General features: G+C 41.5%; 1 protein-coding gene across 1 annotated transcript in view; it reads right to left on the minus strand.

The window, feature by feature from the left end:
- Positions 1-20245, minus strand: part of LOC139733684 (uncharacterized) — a 56158-nt gene continuing 35913 nt past the window's right edge. The window contains exons 10-15 of the mRNA XM_071644497.1: positions 12199-12281; positions 10851-10955; positions 7011-7161; positions 3188-3431; positions 2275-2575; positions 1-166 (exon numbers count right to left, since the gene is read on the minus strand). Of these exons, the coding sequence (XP_071500598.1) occupies positions 14-166; positions 2275-2575; positions 3188-3431; positions 7011-7161; positions 10851-10955; positions 12199-12281 (1037 nt within the window). The 3' untranslated portion in view covers positions 1-13. The remainder of the gene's footprint in view (positions 167-2274; positions 2576-3187; positions 3432-7010; positions 7162-10850; positions 10956-12198; positions 12282-20245) is intronic.

A 20245-nucleotide genomic window follows, 5' to 3' on the forward strand; every position in this document is an offset into this window, starting at 1 on the left:
GTTCGGCTTCGGCTCAGTCGACGATGTGAAAGATGAGTTCCAGGATCACTGGAGCACCCTCGTGCTGTGACACGGCGCCATGTACCACTGGGATCAACTCATTGTCCAGGTTGTTCATGTACTGAGGCGGGAGAAGGTGACCTTTTGAACCTGACTCATATCCCACCTGTATCGAAGTTAAACAGACAGACAGACAGACACACAAAGTCATTCATCATGTCTTCCTAAGGGCAAGTGAAATAGGCATCCTATTCACATGGCCATGGCTTGTTTTATGTATAAGTATCCCAACTTTTGACACCCACATAACGTCCACATAATATTAATTTTCTAACAAATCTGCAGGCATGAACCAACAACTGTTTTATTTTGTTTGCTTATTTTTTTAAGGACATGTCCCTACATCATGATGTCCAAATGCACCGGTATATTCTTTCTGATGGTAATTTTCATTTTCTTACATTGGCCCATAATTTTGGATGATTGCCCCATTTCCCTCCAAAACTCATTGAAGTCAACTCTGAAATCCTATCTGTTTTAACCTGTCACAAATGTTGCACTAATGTCACCTAATTTGTGCACAGCAATGTGAGCATGCCTATAAGCACAGTACATAACTCGCTCACTCAGTATCAAAATGCTGTGAGCACTTCAGGCGACAGAATTTGCACTTTATGAAATAACATCAATATCAATATCACTGTACATAACAGAGGAATACTGTAATTGCAGAAATATTCATGGTAGAGTAACTTTCCACTGATTTCATGCTTCTTTTGGCTAGTGCGAATTCTAACACCTGTGAAAAAATATTTGAACAATTTTCTTTGCACATTTTGAACGGGTTGAATATACACTTCGTCAGCTGATAATTACTACTACTGCTACTGCTACATACTACTACAGTAGTAGTGTGTGTGTATTATCCTAGTATTCATTTGAGCCTGTGTGTGTTTGCTGTTTGCTTGGTGCAGGTCGTACATCCAAATGGATCGTTTGTGAGTATACTGTAATGAAATACAGTCAAACCTGCCTTAGCGGTCACCTGTCTATAGCGGCCACTGAAAAATCCCCCCGAGAGAAAAAGTCTGTTAAAGACCCTGTGTATAGCGGCCACCTATCTAACGCGGCCAGCGGCCACAAATTTTGTTTTCCACGGTAGATTTTAACCTGTCTATAGTGGCCAAAGAGCCGATAATACAGCGTGTTTTTCTGCTTTGTAGCCGTGCCAGTCATTCTTAGGCAATGTTCAGTGATCGCCACCGCTGCATCCATCAGTCATTCAGTCATAATAACGCACAAGTGTTAAGCTTTCTTCACGACTGTACACATGCTACTGTGCAACAATTTCATAAACACCGGCATTGTTCAATGCATGAAACACACGTCTGCATACGTACACACATACATACATGTAAGTACTTATAGATGTACCGGTATACAACGATGATACATGTACATGTAGGCAATGCACACAAAGCTGGATAACCTGTCTATAGCGGCCACCTGTCTATATAGCGGCCACTTTTTTCGTCTCCCATGGGTGGCTGCAATAGACAGGTTTGACTGTATGTGTACTTGTGTAATGCATAATCATCTAGAGTGAGTCATGATGCCCACAAGTTACACTGTAGTATGCAAGAATCGCTGCAGCAAAAGAAAGTACTTTGTTGTACATCAGTTTTCATACATAATGTCCATCATATAACATGGCAATGTCAAATCAAACTGCACTTTTTTTGTGAATCAGATGAAAACATACGAATAAGCACATATGCAGTACACATTTAAAGGCATAATTTACCATTTGCCTATGAAACAAAAACCCAGCATTAGTGCTTCAAAATAGTTCTAAAATGGGAGTTAGGGATAAAAACATCACTGTTTAAATTGAATCCGTATAATCACGGTTAAGTGTTGTTATATACACAAAATGTGAACAATAGTTATAATAAAAATGTTTCAAGACTAAACCGTTGACAGTTACAGTTTATTGAGAAAAAAACTGACATTTCGTTATATTTTAGGCTTTATTGCAAAAATGTTATATGGTAGGATGTTTTTATGATATAACAGACCTACACATATGCATCAAATATGATACCTTGAACATTTTTTAAATCACTGCTCCCAAAGGTAAAATGGACCTTTAAGAACACACAGATACATTTTTGAGCTGCTCAGCGCAAACATTCAATCGCACAAAAATATTGACGTTTACAGTAATTATAAATGAATGAATGAATCAGAGAGTAATGACAGGTGTAAACGCACCTGTTCCATGTCGATAGTGACCCTGAGCCCCAGCTTGACCAGGCCCGCCTCCCGCAGCTCGTTGAGATTGGGGCTGAGTGCCAGGCAGAAGGCCGTGGCCAGGCTCTCAGCCAGACGGCTGAGGTCAACCGGCTCGGGCACGTTGGGCCGGCCCAGGGTCTCTCCCTCGCCCAGCCCGTTCTGCAGGAAGAAGACTTCAGTCCAGCGGATGGCCCGGCTGTGGCCGTGGTATTCCGTGCTGTTGTGGATGCGAACACTCTCCACACCGGCCAGGGTGCGGCCATCAATGGGACTTGTCACCCTGATAAATCATATAAAATACAAGACAACAAAAAATGACAAGCAAACAAGAAGATTAGCAGAGCGACCAGATACGAATAAATTCATGGAACCTAAAGAGGGCAGGCTTTGAGCCTTGTTTATAATTCCTTACTTTATTACCTGTATCATAAAAATTCAGAGGTATTTAATAAAAAGATCAGGATAGGATCATAGTTTGCAATTAAATGCAGTGCAACATCTTCATCATCTTGTCTTTGTATAACACAACCTCCCTGGTTGATACTGTTTGCTGGCTACTGCTAGCCACCTAGAGCGAACCACGAGGTGTTGGCATCATTTGCCTAGTTTCCTTGTGTTGGTAGGTAGGGGACCACTTTAGCACCCTGGTCTTTGCGCTAAATTAATGAAGTGGGATCTTTTTATAGAAGTAAGTCGTGAATAAATCTCATGTGGGACCTCCACTTAATGTCCTTCCAAAGGGACAGAGTACTTTGCCTCTTACTGGTGGGGATGGTATAATTACACACAACACTGCTCAGCCAGTCCCGGCAACCTTGTTTTACCACAGTTTCCCTGCATCTGACCTCTTCAAAACGAGGTTCCACTGTACTACCTATGAGGGGCGTCTCACCCGACGTTGAAGTTGGTATCATCGTCCACCCACTGGACCAGCACGGTTTCCTCCGGCACGAGGGATTCGCTGCTGCCACACGGGATGGTCACCTCCTGCATCTGCCTCATGGCCTCCTTCAGCTGTGCCATGGTCTCCGGCCGGATCTGGACCATCAGACCGTCCTCCACGATGCTGGACTTGGCCGTTAGGCCCGAGCTGGCCTTGAGTGCCCCGTTGAAGACCACAAAGCTGGCGCCGGTCACTGCAACAGGCCCACATGGAAAGAATGGCACGTGATTTGTGATGCACATGTTTACTGCAAAGGCCGCTTGAAAAAATACTGTGTGATTTGTGGTATACATGATTACTGCAAAGGCCACGCATAAAGAACATTTACATGATTTGTGATGCACACGATTACCTAAGGGGTGATTCCCCTGGAATCATTATGATGTAACAGCATCCATGGGGTAACTCTAGGATGGTCTGAGAAAAAGACTGGAAGAAAATGCTCTTGGACTTATACAGGCACCTCCTTCCAAACTAAAGAAATACACAAATCTCAAAACTCAGTATCCAAGTAAAGTGCATTATCTAATTTTGAAGGAAAAGTTTGCATTAATAAACATTTCGATTGAGAGAATGCAGCAATATTAGTGGAACACGTCAAGGAAAGTGTGAGAAAAATTGGACAATCCGTTCAAAAGTTATGAATTTTTGAAGTGTTAGTGTTGTCATCGCTGGAGAAGAAGACTACTACAGTTTGTGACGTCCCATGTGTAGAACGATATAAAGAAAATTAATGTTTTCACTTTTCTACCACAACAAAAGAGCACTTGACTTTCAGAAGACAGGTGGTATAAAGTGATCCTTAACACATGTTAGTAACAACTTAAGGGAATGTGTACGTTTTTCAAAAAATGACCCTTTGTGGAATTCACTTTATATTTTCCTTATATCATTTTATGTATGTGACGTTATAATCTGTCAGTCTTCGCTTAGAAACATCAGTATTAAGCGCTATATAAATGTTATTCATTATCATTATCATTCTCATCAAGTAGTGATTGCACAGAAACTTTAAAAAGTCATGTTTGAAGGGATTTTCTGAATTTTCTTCAAACCTTCACTGATGTGTTCTACTAATATTGCTGCATTCACTCAATCCACGTACATGTATATCAAGGTGAACTTGTCCCATAAGTGATAACCCACTGAGGACAGGCTGATTTTGCTCTGACAAACATTCCCTACAGACACCTGCCAGAGTTGACGTCAATGGGTGAAGCCTTATTGTGCTTTGTCCATTAATGGGCTAGCATGCCTGAGTGCTTTCATGCCAGTCCAGAACTCAAGTGTCAACCAATGCAGATTACTTAATCCCCTAATCCCTGTTGCATCAGCATGACCTTTCTCTTTTGGACTGAGGCACAATGCTATACATGTGTGGGCTTCCTAATCTACAACTAATTCAAGTTTGAGTGGATTACGAAGCAGTGAGGTGGAAGGGCACACAAAGGGTTCAGCCTACTGGATTTCTTCCTGTTCTTCGTCAGACAATAAAAACAGTTTACATAAGTCAGAACTGGACAATATTTTACGTCACACAGCAGGCCATACTCTTCAGAGAGTGGTAGTTGAGGTCTGCCAAACAAGGCCATTGTCAAAATCCCAATCACAAGTTTCTCACTCTATTACTGTGGGTTAAGTCTCTTCCTGTTGCATCAGAAGAGGCACGTTACTCTACATGTGAGTCTGGTTAAAAAAAAAGAAAAATATAAGGATGAAGTTTCACAGACTTTCCAACACACAAGTCTATACACACTCTCGCCAATCTTCATTGCTCAGCACCTCATTACAGGGGATATCCTGTCCAAAAATAAGTTAGTCTGATAAAAAAAAAGAGTAAAATCTTACAAATTCAAACGGTAAAAATTCAACTGAAATTGGATGAAAAATAAGGAAGTTATGAAATTTTGAAGTTTTCCTTAGTTCTGCAAAAACAATTCTTGTACAGTAGATATGAATATGCAAATGAGTGAGCTGACCATGTCATACACGCACAATTATTCCATTGCTCGTGTACAAAAAAAAAATGAAGAAAATTCAATGTTTCTGTCATTGAAGTCTAAAACATGATGTTATTCCTGGTTGAATAACTTCAGAATAGTGTTCATTTAGATATATTAGGATTTGAGCCCCGGGCATAATTGCGTTTGAACAAAAAACTGGAAATTCCAAAACTTTATGTACAAACTATATGTCAAGTTGTGAGGGTATGACATGCTTACTTTGCCATTTGCATATTCATATTGACCATTCAAGAACTGTTTCCTAAAAAATTAGCAAAACTTCAAAATGAATAACTTCCTTATCTTACCATTGAACTCGCAATATTTTACTCTTTCTTACCAGATAACTTATATTTGAATTGGATTTCCTCTGTCTTGCACATACCTGCAGCACAACCCTTTCTCATTCATGGTTAAAGGATAACAGCATGCAACTCAATCATACATGCTTGAGTACTATATAAACATCATTTTTTTTTTTTTTTTTTTTTTGGGGGGGGGGGGTTATTTTTGTAAATTTTGTGAGTCAGATGTTATTTGTGTATTCAAAGGACAAGTCCACCTTCATAGAATGTTGACTGAGTGAATGCAGCAATATTAGTAGAACACATCAATGAGAGTTTGAGGAAAATCGGACTATCCGTTCAAAAGTTATGAATTCTTAAGTTTCTGCACAGTCACTGCTGGATGAGAAGACTAGACAGTGTGTGATGTCACATGCATAGAACGATATAAGTAAAATATAAAGAGAATTTAAAAAAAAAGTACACATTTCCTTGACTCGTCACTGAAGTATGTACAAGGGTAATATCATTCCCCCTGCCTTCTGAAAGAGGCAAGTCAAGTGTTCTTTTATCATGCGAGAAGAGTGAAAATATGTTGACTTTCATTTTCATTTTCTTTATATCATTGTACACATGTGATATCACAAACTTTTGTCCTTTAAAGGACAAGTCCACCTTCATATACATAAGGATTGAGAGAATGCAGCAATATTAGTAAAACACATCAGTGAAAGTTTGAGGAAAATTGGACAATCCGTTCAAAAGTTACGAATATTTTAAGTATCTGTGCAGTCACTGCTGGAAGAGAAGACTACTACAGTGTATGATGTCACATGCGTACAACTATATAAGGAAAATAAAAAGAGAATTTCACAAAACTTCGCTTTTTGACTAAAGTGCACATTTCTTCAACTTGCTACTGACGTATGTTAAGGGTAAAATTATTCCCCCTGCCTCCTGAAAGAGAGAAGTCGAGTGTTCTTTTGTTATGCGAGAAAAATGGAAATATGTTGAATTTTCTTTATTCTGTCTTTATATCGTTGTACTCATGTGACATCACAAGCTATAGTAGTCTTGTCATCCAGCCGTGACTGAGCAGAAACTTCAAAAATTCATAACTCTTTAACGGATTGTCCGATTTTGCTCAAACTCTCTCTGATGTGTTCTACTAATATTGCTGCATTCACTCAACCCACATGCCTATGAAGGTGAACTTGTCCTTTTCTTAAGAACATACGAAAATATAGACTCTGATCCTGACCAGAATGCAATGTGCACACGTGTATGACTGTGTTGGTATGTCTTACACAGTACATGAGCAAGGTCCATGATAAAAATATATTCCACGGTTGCGAATTTAATCACTCCCAAAATTGTCAGGAACTCCCCACTCGCGAAAAATCAGATTTGCAAAATATATGGCATATAAATTCGCTGATTCATCTTGTCATTGTTTCCCTGAAGGGCAAGTGGGCGGGGCCTCACCTTTTCGCGGCTTGTTCTGGATGTTGATGGCCTGCGTCTGGTACGTGCCCTGGTCGTTCTGCATGCAGACCAAATGGGAGTCGGCATCCTGACTGAAGGCTGCGGCTAGTGCCATCACATGCTCGTTGGAGTTGTTCAACACTTTCATGAGCTACAAAGAACCCACACATTCATGTACATGTTATGAATGTCAACATCCTCAAACTGGTGAGTAGCAATACACATTCACTTGAATTCAAGAAGGTGGTTTAAACTTTGACCACAGTACAAGACCATGGTCTATAATGAGCGTGAAATAAGCGTAACTTTGACATGCGCGTATCATTGCGCGTTTGCTACTGGCCGTCTGTTGGTGTACACAATCTGTCAATCGTACATGCGGAAGAAATTTGCATAAACTATGGTTTACACCATGGTTTTAATTGTACCACCTTCGTAAATTTGGGCAAATGGGTTTCAGATGCAGATGCAATTAATTTCCTAAACCCCTGGTTGATCATACACTACGCAAGGTGATATAGAAAACATTTTTGGTTGGGGAGAGATATATAGCAGTAAAAGTAAGCTCAAATCAACAGTATATTTGACTAGCTATTTTCCACTTTAATTTACTTCCTCAAGTCAATGATTCTTTGGCACCTTCACTGCCCGTCTGGTGATGGGATCAATGGAACATGAATTGATGACAATGTGTCTTCAGGACCCCTAATCAAGGCAGAGTTATTCTTTATAAGGATCACTTCTTTGATTTTCCTGGGCCAAACATAGGACAGTTTCAGAGTCAATTATGCAGGCACGGCGATACGGTGCAATTAACTCGCCAAAAGCATAACCTCGAAGCCTCATTTGCATGAAGTAGACAGCTTGTGTATGCAAAACCACTAGGAAAGTGTTGCAGGACAATCACAATATCTCATCTCAGAAACCATCAAATGATTAAATCTATACAGCAAATTGAAGAAGAAACTATTCTCTAACTCACAATGTTAGTTATTTTTGGTTTTATTGAGGATAAACCTGTGAAAATAATGTCGAAACTTAGCTTCCAAAACAGAAAATTTGGTCTCAATACAAGTGGGTTATTTTTTACATTTTCCTTCATTGTCCAAAAATAAAACTTTGGTATATGACTTATGGTAGTATATCCATACTGTGTTCCAAATATCTTTTCTGTATCATTTGGCAAACGGTTATGTCTGGAAAAAATTGAGATCCCTGTCACTTGTGACCCACGTAAAATCCATAGCATAAGCAGTACGCAGTCTGATGTATTGGTTTTCGTGCTGCCTGAAACAGTTGAAGCACATTGCAGGGTTCCTCTCTTGCCCACTCACCACCCTGTGGACCGAAAACTGAACCCTGTCGCATTGCGCCGAACCTGACACGCTGATTGGCTAAGCATGCACTGACCAGTAGAGAACGCATGTGCAGGAGGATGATCTAGTTGTGCATGTCCAGTATTTTCTCTTAAATTCGGTTGTCTTTTTGCTTTTATTTTCACCTAACTACTAATAGCGCAAACACGAAACTTCGCAGGTTGTAAGTCTGGTGTATACAGACTAGCAATATGTTAATCAAATGCATATTCATGCAGGGGCAGACTTATGTCCAGAAAAAAATTGTAACCCTTTCCCACTGTTGACTCAAACAGAACAACAATTGAACAACAATTACTTGGTTTCACAAGCGATTTACACAGGAACTTAGATGCAGGGTGTCAAACGGATGTTCTAATCATGGATTTCTCAAAAGCTTTTGACAAGGTTGGACATGAGCAGCTTTTACGTAAACTGGACTACTAAAGTATCAGGGGGAAAAATCTGAAATGGATTCAAAGTTTTCTCAATGGAAGGAGTCAGAGGGTCGTTTTGGATGGTGTTAAATCTTCTCCAATAGCGGTGGGATCTGGAGTGCCTCAAGGGTCGGTTCTTGGGCCTTGCCTCTTTTTGCTTTACATCAATGACTTGCCTGATGGTCTCGCGTCAAAGGTTCGCCTTTTTGCCGATTATGCAATTTCCTACATGACCATCGACAATCAACATCATACGCAAAATCTTCAAGAGGACTTAAACAAAATTGGTGACTGAGCGAAAAAATGGATGATGGATTTGAGCACAGATAAGTGTAAGGTTTTGACAATATCCAGGAAAAAAAGAAAGGTGCAACACGTGTATCATCTAAATAACGCCCCTCTTGAATCTGTTGAATCCGTAAAGTACTTGGGTGTAACCATCACTTCTGATTTGAAGTGGACCCAACACATCAACAATACTGTCAATAAAACCAATAACGTGCTTGCATTTCTAAGACGCAATCTTCACATAAAATCTTCTGATGTTAAAGCCACAGCTTACAAAACGTTGGTTTGACCAATTGTTGAGTATGCTTCCACAGTTTGGGACCCATCTACCAAGAACCTAATCCACCAAGTAGAAATGGTCCAGAGAAGAGCTGCGCGATTCACCTTAAATCGCTATCATAACACCTCGAGTGTCACCAAAATGCTACACGAACTTGATTGGACCACTCTGGAACAGCGCAGAGAAAATGACAGGCTAATTATGATGTACAAAATACACAATAATCTTACACCTCTTTCAGCACAGGACTATATTATCAAACAGGCTACTCAGTTGGCGAGAGCCTCGCAACCACACTCCTATCAGGTACCGTATTCGAGAACTGAATCGCATCGCCATTCGTTCTTCCAAAGAACTGTAAGGAACTGGAATTCCCTGTCGTCAGAAATTGTTTCAGCGCCATCTGTGGGATCATTTCGAAACCGTCTAACGGTTGATCACAGTGGCTAGTTATTTTTGTCATATTTTCTATGTGCTTGTAAATATCTGTAAATAAATTGCATTATAATGTAAATAGCACCAGTCTGCAAGAATCTTCAGTCTATTGAAGGAGGCAGACTTAATCAGAAGAAGAAGAAGAAGAAAAACACACATATCTCGAAAGATACATCAGCATTTTCGCCCCAAAATCATACGAAGGATGATATATCCGTACTAGATATATGCGTGAAGTTTCAAGGTATTTGGTGGTAAAATAAGGGAGATATGAGAAGATGAACTTTCGAGATTTTCTTTTGTCCTTCCCTCCGCACAGTGTTAGATGACTGTTACAAATTCAAAAGCTTTGGCCTTTCATCAGTGAAATAATTGCACCGCATCGCCGGGGCTGTACGAGGACATCGTCCCATCCAAAGTAAGGTTTTTATTTCAAGTGCAAATGATAAATTCACAGTCAGTTTATTATCATTATCATCATTATCATTATTATCATCATTATCATTATTATCATCATTATCATTATTATTATTACTACTACTACTACTACTACTACTATTATCATTATTATCATCAATATTCTTTAATTGTACATTGAAGCTGGATATCATACATTGCACATTGCCATGGTATATTATTCTGTTTTGTTAATTAATTGATGTATTTTTCATTAAGAAAAAAGAAAATACAATGAAATAGAATAAAGAGTGATAAAATATGAGGGATTGGCCACTGAGAGGGGGTGCCAGCATGTACACGTCTAACTCGGGGGAATTCTGAAGAGAATCAGGGAGTTTCTTGTGTATCACACAAATCTCTAACAAGAAGCAAAAAGAAGTATTCTCACATCACAAAGGCTTTTATATTTCCTCTTTTTTTGGGGGGGGGGGGGAGGAGGAGGGGGAGGAGGGGTCAGGATATTACGAAAATGTCAATATTGCAGTCAGCCTCCTGCTGAATCCAAGAGACTAGGCTGTAATGCAATCGAGAGCAACCATCGATCAGCTCAGGTGCAGCATTTATATACCACAGATTATAGCCTCACCTCATCGTATCTATTTCGCGGAAACTTGATGACCGTCTGTCTGTCCTGCATGTGGATGACCACTCCTCTGATGACTGGCAGCTTGTACTGGTAATTCTTGAAGTCCTGAGGGGAATCAATGAATGTGAAAAGTAAATAATGATCCATGACTGTTTCTTTTTCTATGACATAAATCTAAATCAGCACCTTCCTTCACTATCGATACACACAAGCCTTCTTGAATTGGCACCATGGTGAGTACAAACACTGAGTAAAGTTGAGAAGTTACTTCCATTCAAAAAGCTCAGAAAGAAAGGAGAAGAACTGAAAATCGTCCCTCTTCTTCAGTTTTCCTGAAAGATTTCAAGGTCTACCTTTGATCGACATTAACAGAATACGACCTCCTGATCACCGGACAGGTGTCATCTCCACTAGACCACCGAGCTTTTGCCAGACAGCAAGGGTTGGTTCTAATCCTTATAGCATGCAGCGGGTACTGCGTAAATATTCCAATTCATGAAATTCTTCCGTCGAGGTGTTTTCATTGCAACTGATTGACAAATTGCCCTACATCGACGTAAATAAGCACTGAATTGATCAGTGTTTAGTAGTAGCCATGATAAAAAAATCATGGGCGTACATACTCGAGCAGGATACGAACCTACGACCTCAGGACGTAGGTCGTAGGTTCGAATCCTGCTCGAGTATGTACGCCCATGATTTTTTATCATGGCTACTACTAAACACTGATCAATTCAGTGCTTATTTACGTCGATGTAGGGCAATTTGTCAATCACTTGCAATGAAAACACCTCGACGGAAGAATTTCATGAATTTGAATTACCAGAATAATATCCTGAAGAGTTTCAAAATAGGCTATCAATTTCTTTATGAAGAATAATAAAAACAAAACATAAAAAAAACCAAGCAATCACTGAGCACATTGGAAACATGACAATTTCTTTTATCCGTCTAATTCACTCAAGTATCAACTGTCAAACTGGGCATTAAAAAAAAATCATGTAAAGAGTAGATTGATTTATTTAGCTTTTGATGGCCATACCAGTGCCATAATGAAACAACCAGACTTCCTTATACTACACTACAGGCTCACCCAAATCGAATAAAATGCACTTCATTGAATTGATTGGGAATGAGCAGATTGAGTAACTGATCTAGATTGCATGCATTCTTCAGATGTTGAGGACTGGCTGATTTTGCTACAACATGCATTTCCCATAGACACCTGCCCGAGTATTCTCGGGACTCATCTTCAACGGGTAGACTGCTCCATCAAACCATTTCACAATCGACATCATTCAGCTCTGGTCAATGCCCCACTCTGGTTGCAGTGGGTCCTGTTACTTACAGCAAGCAGGTTCATAATGGTGTGGCCAATCTCGCCAAACACTGGCTTCCTAAACCTCACGCTCATCAGTGGACACGGGTAATCTGTGAAGGAGTGAATAAACAGCAATAACATAACCAGGGCTGCACACTAACCCATTTTTTCTGCCGGTCCAACCTGTCTCTGTCGGACCGGTAAATGCCCCATTTTACCATTTTTTGCCGGTCCGAACAGAAAATTTACCAGTCAACAACAACAACCTAAAAAAACATTAAATGACTTGCAAACTTATTTTCTTGTTTTTTATGGACGTACCCCCCCCCACCCATGTACATTTTACAGATTAATATTTTTTTTTACAACTTGCATTATTCATTGCACAAAAAAATAAAAAAAAAGATATGAAAAAATAGAATGTTTGTTTGTGAATTACAGTGTAAAATGATAATGAACAAAATCAGATTGTATCAAATGCGTTTGTGACTTTTTCTAAACATCGGCACACGAACTTGCTGCGTAACCTGCTCTTGGTGGTCAGTTGGATTGAGACGATTTAATGAATTATTTTAGCTGTGATATTTTCTGATGCACGCGCTACAAGGGGTTCTTTATTTTTCTCCCGATAATCTATTCGCATTTGTGCATGCGTTCTTGAAAGGTACACGACATGCAGGGCCGAATTCGCGATCCTTTTTGCGCCCATTTCCACCTCAAATATTAGCGGGATTGTGACGATTTCATAAATTACTTCGGCTGTAATATTTTCTGATGCAAGCGCCAAAAGAGGTTGAAAATGTGTCCTTTATTTTTTCCCGACAAACTCTTCGAATTTCGTAAGTGCGTTCTTAAAAAGATGCACCACATGGCCGAATTCATGATACTTTTTTCGCCTATTTCTACCTCAAATATCAGCGGGATTGTGACGATTTCATAAATTACTTTGGCTGTAATCTTTTATGATGCACGTGCCAAAAGGGGTTGAAAATGTGTCCTTTATTTTTTCCCAATAAACTCTTCGAATTTCGTAAGTGCGTTCTTACAGATGTTCCACACAGCCGAATTCATGATACTTTTTGCGCCTATTTCTACCTCAAATATCAGCGGAATTGTGGCGATTTCACGTATTACTTCGGATGTAACTTTTTGTGATGCACGCACCGGCAAGAATGGTTGAAAATACCTTCTTTATTTTTCTCCCCATAATCTCTTCGCATTCCGTACATGCGTTCTATGACACGGCCGAATTCACGATCATTTTTGCGCCTATTTCTACTTCAAATATCAGCGGGATTGCGATGATTTCATGAATAACTTCGGCAGTAATCTTTTATGATAAATGCGCCAAAATGGGTTGAAAATGTGTCCTTTATTTTTCCCGGATAAACTCTTCGCATTTCGTAATGCGTTCTAAACAGATATACGACACAGCCAAAAATCATGATTCTTTTTGCGCCTATTGTTTCCTCAAACTTCAACGGGATTGCGATGATTTCATGAATTATTATTCGGCCGTAATCTTTATGATGCACGGGCCAAAAGGGGTTGAAAATGTGTCCTGTATTTTTCTCCCAATAATCTCTTCGCATTTCGTACATGGGTATACGACACGGCCGAATTCACGATCCTTTTATCGCCTATTTCTACATTAAATATCAGACGAATTGTGGCAATTTCATGAATAACTTCAGATGTAATCTTTTGTGAAGCACGCACCAGCTAGAATGGTTGAAAATGCGTTCTTCATTTTTCTCCCCATAATCTCTTCGCATTCCGTACATGCGTTCTTGAAAGGTATACGACATGGCCGAATTCACGATCCTTTTTGCGCCTATTTCTACCTCAAATATCAGCGGGATTGCGATGAGTTCATGTATGTCTTCGGATGCAATCTTTTATGATACATGCGCCAAAAGGGGTTAAAAATGTGTCCTTTATTTTTCCCCGATAAACTCTTCGCATTTTGTAAGTGCGTTCTTAAAAGATACACGACACGGCCAAAAATCATGATTCTTTTGCGCCTATCGTTTCCTCAAACTTCAACGGGATTGAGATGATTTTATAAATTATCACTCGGCTCTATAATCTTTATGATGCACGGGCCAAAATGGGTTGAAAATGTGTGCTGCATTTTTCACCCAATAATCATTTCGCATTGCGTACATGCCTATACTTCACGGCCGAATTCACGGTCCTTTTAGCGCCTATTTCTACATCAAATATCAGCGGGATTGCGATATCATTAATTATTTCGGCTGTAATCTTTTGTGATACATTCACCAGAAGGTTTGAAAATGCTTTCTTTATTTTTCTCCCGATAATTTCTTCGTATTTGGCGTTTTCAAAATTCTAGCACTCATCACACGTACACCAACAGCAGACTAGAGCAGCACACACGTGGTACCTGGAAGGAGTCCCCTGGCTAACTAACTTGTAGCCAGTTTATTCTTCGTAATTTAGCATGAGTTCACATGAAAATCCAGGTTGTAACATGAATATTCATATACAGAATCAACATAACAAAACATGCAAATAAGGAAACAAAGGTTACAGCTAAATATTCATAATATGTAAATGATGTGTAGGCTTGGGTGATTTTGGCATGTTTTCAGTATTACAGGGGCCAATGGATGTGAAGTGAAAAGAGCGGGAAAATGTCATGTGATATGTGGTGTGTCTGTGATAGGTGAGGTGCGTGGATGCATGTGGATGTGAATATGTATGTGGTGTGGGTTGATGTATTGGTGTGTAGAGGGGTGGTACATGTTATAACAGAAGGGGGGAAACACTGATAATAAATGGTTCAAAATAAGTCCCTACAAATCAGTCTTCCTCTTACAAAATAAAATGTCCTCATTTTCTTATACTTTTTTTTTCAAAAAAAAATGAAATCAAACATATATCCTATTTTGTCAAACTGATCGCACTGATCACATCAAAAACACAATTCCTTCTTCTTTAAATACTCCTTCCATCATCTCAAACTGCTATTATTTCTTCTCAAATCAACTTTATACACTGCGCTTACTCATCTTCTATCCTCCTTCCAAAATCACTAATCTACGTATACTATAACACTAAACATCACTTTTCCTGTATACATGTAAATACACTTTCTCAGTCTATCTCCTACCCAAACCAAATTCATCACTTTCTTCTCATCTTCCGTCTTTCTATCCTAATCAAAATATACACAGTAACATATATTCCTTCCTGACAATTAATATTCTGTTAACGACAGTATATTCCATTTCTGTTCACAACCAATATTCTGTTTCTGTTAACAACACTTCTTAATCCACTTTATCTAAATTACACACATATATATTAAATTACCTTTCATAACTAATCAATTCTCTTTTCCATACCCATTTTTCCATACTTATTTCAGCATATAAACACATCAAAGTATTATCACCTTGTGTTATGCGCTATACAAACACTGTGCTATACAAACACTATCAATTCATATACTATTATTTACTCTAATTTTAATTTGCTTATTTTTTTTTTCATCTGTGTTACACCAGTTACCCTCCTGTGGCGTTTCTCATACTATTAATCACTTACCCTTAATCACTTACTGCCTTCAAAAACTAACTGCTAACAACTTTTAAATAAACATACTGATGCACCTTACTGCTCCTATTTTCTACTTTTTTTTTTCAAACTTCATATTATCACAGTAATTACAATTTTGGCAAAATCTAACCAATCCTTCTGATAAATCCGAACATCTCACATTTCATAATCTCGAAATCTTTGCGGCCTATTAATCTGTCTACCATAACGAGTCTGGGTAACCTGTCTTTCCCTGGTTTCTCCCTGTGCTCGGGCTGCGGTTGGTTGGTGCGCTGTTTCACCAGATACCCGTTGCTGCGGTGTGGATTGCCCGATGTTGCCTTGGTGGTCGTCGATGTCCGGGCCGGTGGAGCTTTCCCGGGGTGGTTGTGGTGGGATGTTGCCTTGGTGGTCGTCGACGTCCGGGCCGGTGGAGCTTTCCCGGGGAGGTTGTGGTCCCTGGTTGCAGTGGGCAAGGGGATGTGCTCGTCCCTCAGGGAGGTTGGTCTGGCTGGGTCTGGGGTGCTGGATGGGCTGGTGGCGATGTACTCGTCCCTCAGGTAGGTTGATCTGGCCTGGTCTGAGGTGCTGGATGGGCTGGTGGTGCGTCTGCCGCTCCCTGGCCTGCTGGCGTGGTCGTTCAGCATCGTCCGGCTCAGCTCGAAGTCGAACCGGTTGGATTGGTGGCTGTGCGTTAGACTCTTCTGACCGTGACGAATGGTCAGAATCGTCTGCCGCCTGGTGATGAATGGATTGGTCATGGCGTTGATGTCGTGGAGCCGAGTCTGACCTAGGCTGTTGGTCAGTCTCGTCTCTGCCGGGGGGACCCTGGTGTTGACCTGCCGTCTGCTGATCATCTCGGGGCTGGAACTGGTCGGCTGGGTGAACCTGGCGTTGACCTGGAATCTGCTGATCATCTCGGGGCTGGAACTGGTCAGCTGGAGTTGGGGTGATGGCTGACCATGGTACCTCTATCGAAGCAGGAAGTGAAGTGTATGATGGAGAGGAAATTGTGGGTCTCCTCTCGTCACTTACAGGTGATGATGAGGCTGGGGTGCTGGGATTTTGTTGCTTACTCTGGTCACCTGAAGGAGGATGTGACACTGGTGGTCCTTTACTCTGTAGAAAGGCTCTGGATCGAAACAGTTTGAGTCTGTTGTGATGAACCAATTTCTTCCAATTTTGGTTGTGGATGTCGACTATCTTGTAGTCCAAGCTGTCTGGTGATGCTGCGATGGTGCTGTATGGTCCTTTCCAGTTTGGCTCTAGTTTATGCCTTGCATTAACAGGATCGTGTAGCCAAACGAGATCTCCTGGTGCATACCTGATGGTTCTGGTAGATGTGTCATAGTCTCTTTTCTGACGGTGTTGGGCTTGGTCTGCATTCTGCTGGGCATAGTGAAAGGCCTTTTTCAGTCGGGAACATATGTCGGTGACATACTCGTGCTGTGAATCGTACGGTTGAGTCATAACTGGGCATGTGGTAGTGGCTGGGGTTCTTGCTTCACGCCCGTGCATGATGAAGTATGGCGTTAAACCAGTACTGGCATGGACACTGGTGTTGTATGCTAGTTGGAGTTGATGTATGTGCTTGTCCCAGTCTCCTCCTTGGCCTGCTATGTACTTTGCAAGTTGATCTTTTATCACTCGGTTCGCTCTTTCAACAATGCCAGCTCCTTGGGGGTGATATGGTGAGGACCGTGACTTCCGAATACCAAGCTTTTGGCAGAGATCCTGAACTACTCTGGCTTCAAACTGCCTTCCTTGGTCTGTGTGAAGAGATTCAGGAACTCCATGCTCTTTGACATACTCTTCAAACAGGATTTTGGCTACTGTCTGGGCTGTTTGGTCTCGCATGGGGTAGATGTTGGTGTACTTGCTGAAGTGGTCGACGACAACCAGTATGTAGCGGTAACCATTTCGTGAAGTTGGGAGTTCGGCAATGTCGGCAAAGACCATCTGAAGGGGGTGATCAGTCTTGATGTTCTGGAGTGGGGCTTTGTGTTTGGGATTTGGTTGTCGGATTGACTCGCAGGCGATGCATGCTTTGCAGTGGTTGCTTATGTCTCTGTGCATGAATGGCCAGTAGCATGTTGATTCTGCCCGATGTAGCGTGCGTTGGGTGCCAAAGTGTCCCGAGGATGGATTGCCATGGATCTCTTCCAAGACTTGAGGGACTAGAGACTCTGGTATAACTGCCTGCAGTGTAGTTGACCCTGAATTGTTTTGCCGTCTTCGATACAAGATGTCATTCTCTAAGACGAGACGTGGAAATTGCCACATGAGACGCCGTAAACGAGGGGTCTGTCGACGAACTTCTCTCACTGTTGGATGATGTCCTTCATTGATATACATGATTATTCTCTGAATATCCTGGTCATGTTGTTGTTGGTATTTCAAGTCAGCATAGTGGTTGTCGAGGATGAAGTTCTCTGGCCCTGTACTGGATGTCATTTGACTTGCCTGGGGTTGAGTCTCGTGTTGGTCTGGCGGATGTGTAGATGACTTTCGTGTGGAGGACCGTGTGTTTACCATACTGATGGCCTGTGGAGAGTGCTCTGGTAGGCGTGACATGGCATCCGCATTTTGATGTGCAGTGCCTTTCTGATGTGTAATGGCGAACTTGTAGGCATTCAGCTCAACTATCCATCTCGCTCTGCGCCCAGATGAGTCATCCTGGATTGGGACCTTGTTGTAGCTCAAGAGGGGGCGATGGTCTGTGATGATGGTAAAGTCCTGGCCTCTGAGGTAATGTCTGAAATGACGAATTGCTGACACAATTGCCCAGAGTTCCCTGTCATAGGTAGACCATTTTCGTTGTGTCTCTGTCAGCTTCTGGCTGTAGTAGGCAACTACTCGATCCTTTCCCTCCTGCATCTGAGAAAGGACGGCTCCGACTGCGTCTTGGGAAGCATCGGTGGCTAAAATGAACTTTTCGCCAAAGTCGGGTTATGCAAGAAGTGGTGGACTTGTGAGGGCCAGTTTCAGGTGGTTAAAGGCATCTTCACACTCATCTGTCCAGATGAACTGCCTTCCTTTGTGGGTGAGATCTGTGAGAGGGGATGACACCTGAGCAAAACCAGAGATGAATCTACGATAGAATGATGCAAGTCCAAGAAATGATCTTACTTGAGTCGTATTTGTTGGTCGAGGCCATGTTGACACTTTCTTGGTGTTGGCTGGATCGGGTAGAACTCCTGTCTGGCTGATCACATGACCCAGGTATGTCACTTCCTTTTTGAAGAGCTGACACTTTGCCGGTTTTAGCTTGAGTCCTGCCTCTCTGAACCGTTGGAGAACTTCGCGGAGGTTCACAAGATGTTCCTCAAAGTTTCTGCCAAGAATGATACAATCATCCAGATACACCAAGCATGTAGACCAATGTAATCCATGGAGGACACGTTCCATCAGGCGTTGAAAGGTCATTGGTGCATTTACAAGTCCGAAAGGCATTACGTTGAAGTGATATAAGCCAGTGCCTGTGGTGAAAGCTGTCTTTTCCTTACTGTCAGGGTGTAGTTGGACCTGCCAGTATCCAGATGAGAGGTCGATGACGCTGAAGTAGGACGATGAGGACAAGGCATCGATAGAGTCGTCCTGGCGAGGGATTGGATGGGAATCTCGCACAGTGACTGCGTTCAGTGCTCTGTAGTCCACACAAAATCTGAAGGTGTTGTCCTTTTTCTTCACCATCACGATGGGGCTTGCCCATGGGCTGAAACTTTCCTCGATTATGCCTCGTCTGAGCAGATCATCAACTTGACGTTGAATTTCAAGTCTCATGGTGGGTGAAGTTCGGTATGCTCTTTGCCGCACTGGGTTGGTGGTTGAGGTTGTGATAGTGTGGTATGTCAAGTCTGTCTGTCCAATATCATCTGCCGAGGTGCTGAAAACGTCTGAGCATGAGTTAAGTAAACATTCAGCCTTTTCGTACTCCGCCTTGGTCAGGTCTGATTTGGTGAGCATAGATGAAGCTTGGAAAGTAGAGTTCGGTTGTGTGACTGCAACTACATCAGTTACGACTTCGTACTCCTCTCCTTCCTCTCCTGTGATCGAATGGAATTGCCCAAGGTTGGTCTTAACTGGTATCTCTACCACATCTGGTGTTGGGTTTATCACTCTGATCAGGATGACACCGTCTTGTGGTCGAGATAAGGACCGTGCACCTGCTATGGAAAGATGCTCATGGATGGAGGGCTCAAAGATTCCATCGTAGTCTCCTGGGATGATGTCAGGCTGTGATGGTACCAGTCGGCCATGAACATGAGTCTCACTCATTCCAGGGAGGACTGCCTTCCCGATCAGCGAAACATTGCACGTCAATGGGGTTTGGTGTTGATGGCGATCGACGAGTGGAATACTCACATCTGGCATGGAGAATGTTGAGGTAAGGGTGGATATGCAGGCACCATGTTTGGACATGAAATCCCATCCAAGAATGCAGGGGTGAGTAATGTTCCTTGCAATAAAGAACAGATGTTTGATGGCTCTGTTTCCAAGATGTACTGTC

Source organism: Diadema antillarum, unplaced genomic scaffold, assembly GCF_040938485.1.
Source record: "Diadema antillarum isolate AM-2024a unplaced genomic scaffold, OU_Dant_1.0 seq00000486_RagTag, whole genome shotgun sequence".
Taxonomy (NCBI): Eukaryota; Metazoa; Echinodermata; class Echinoidea; order Diadematoida; family Diadematidae; genus Diadema; species Diadema antillarum.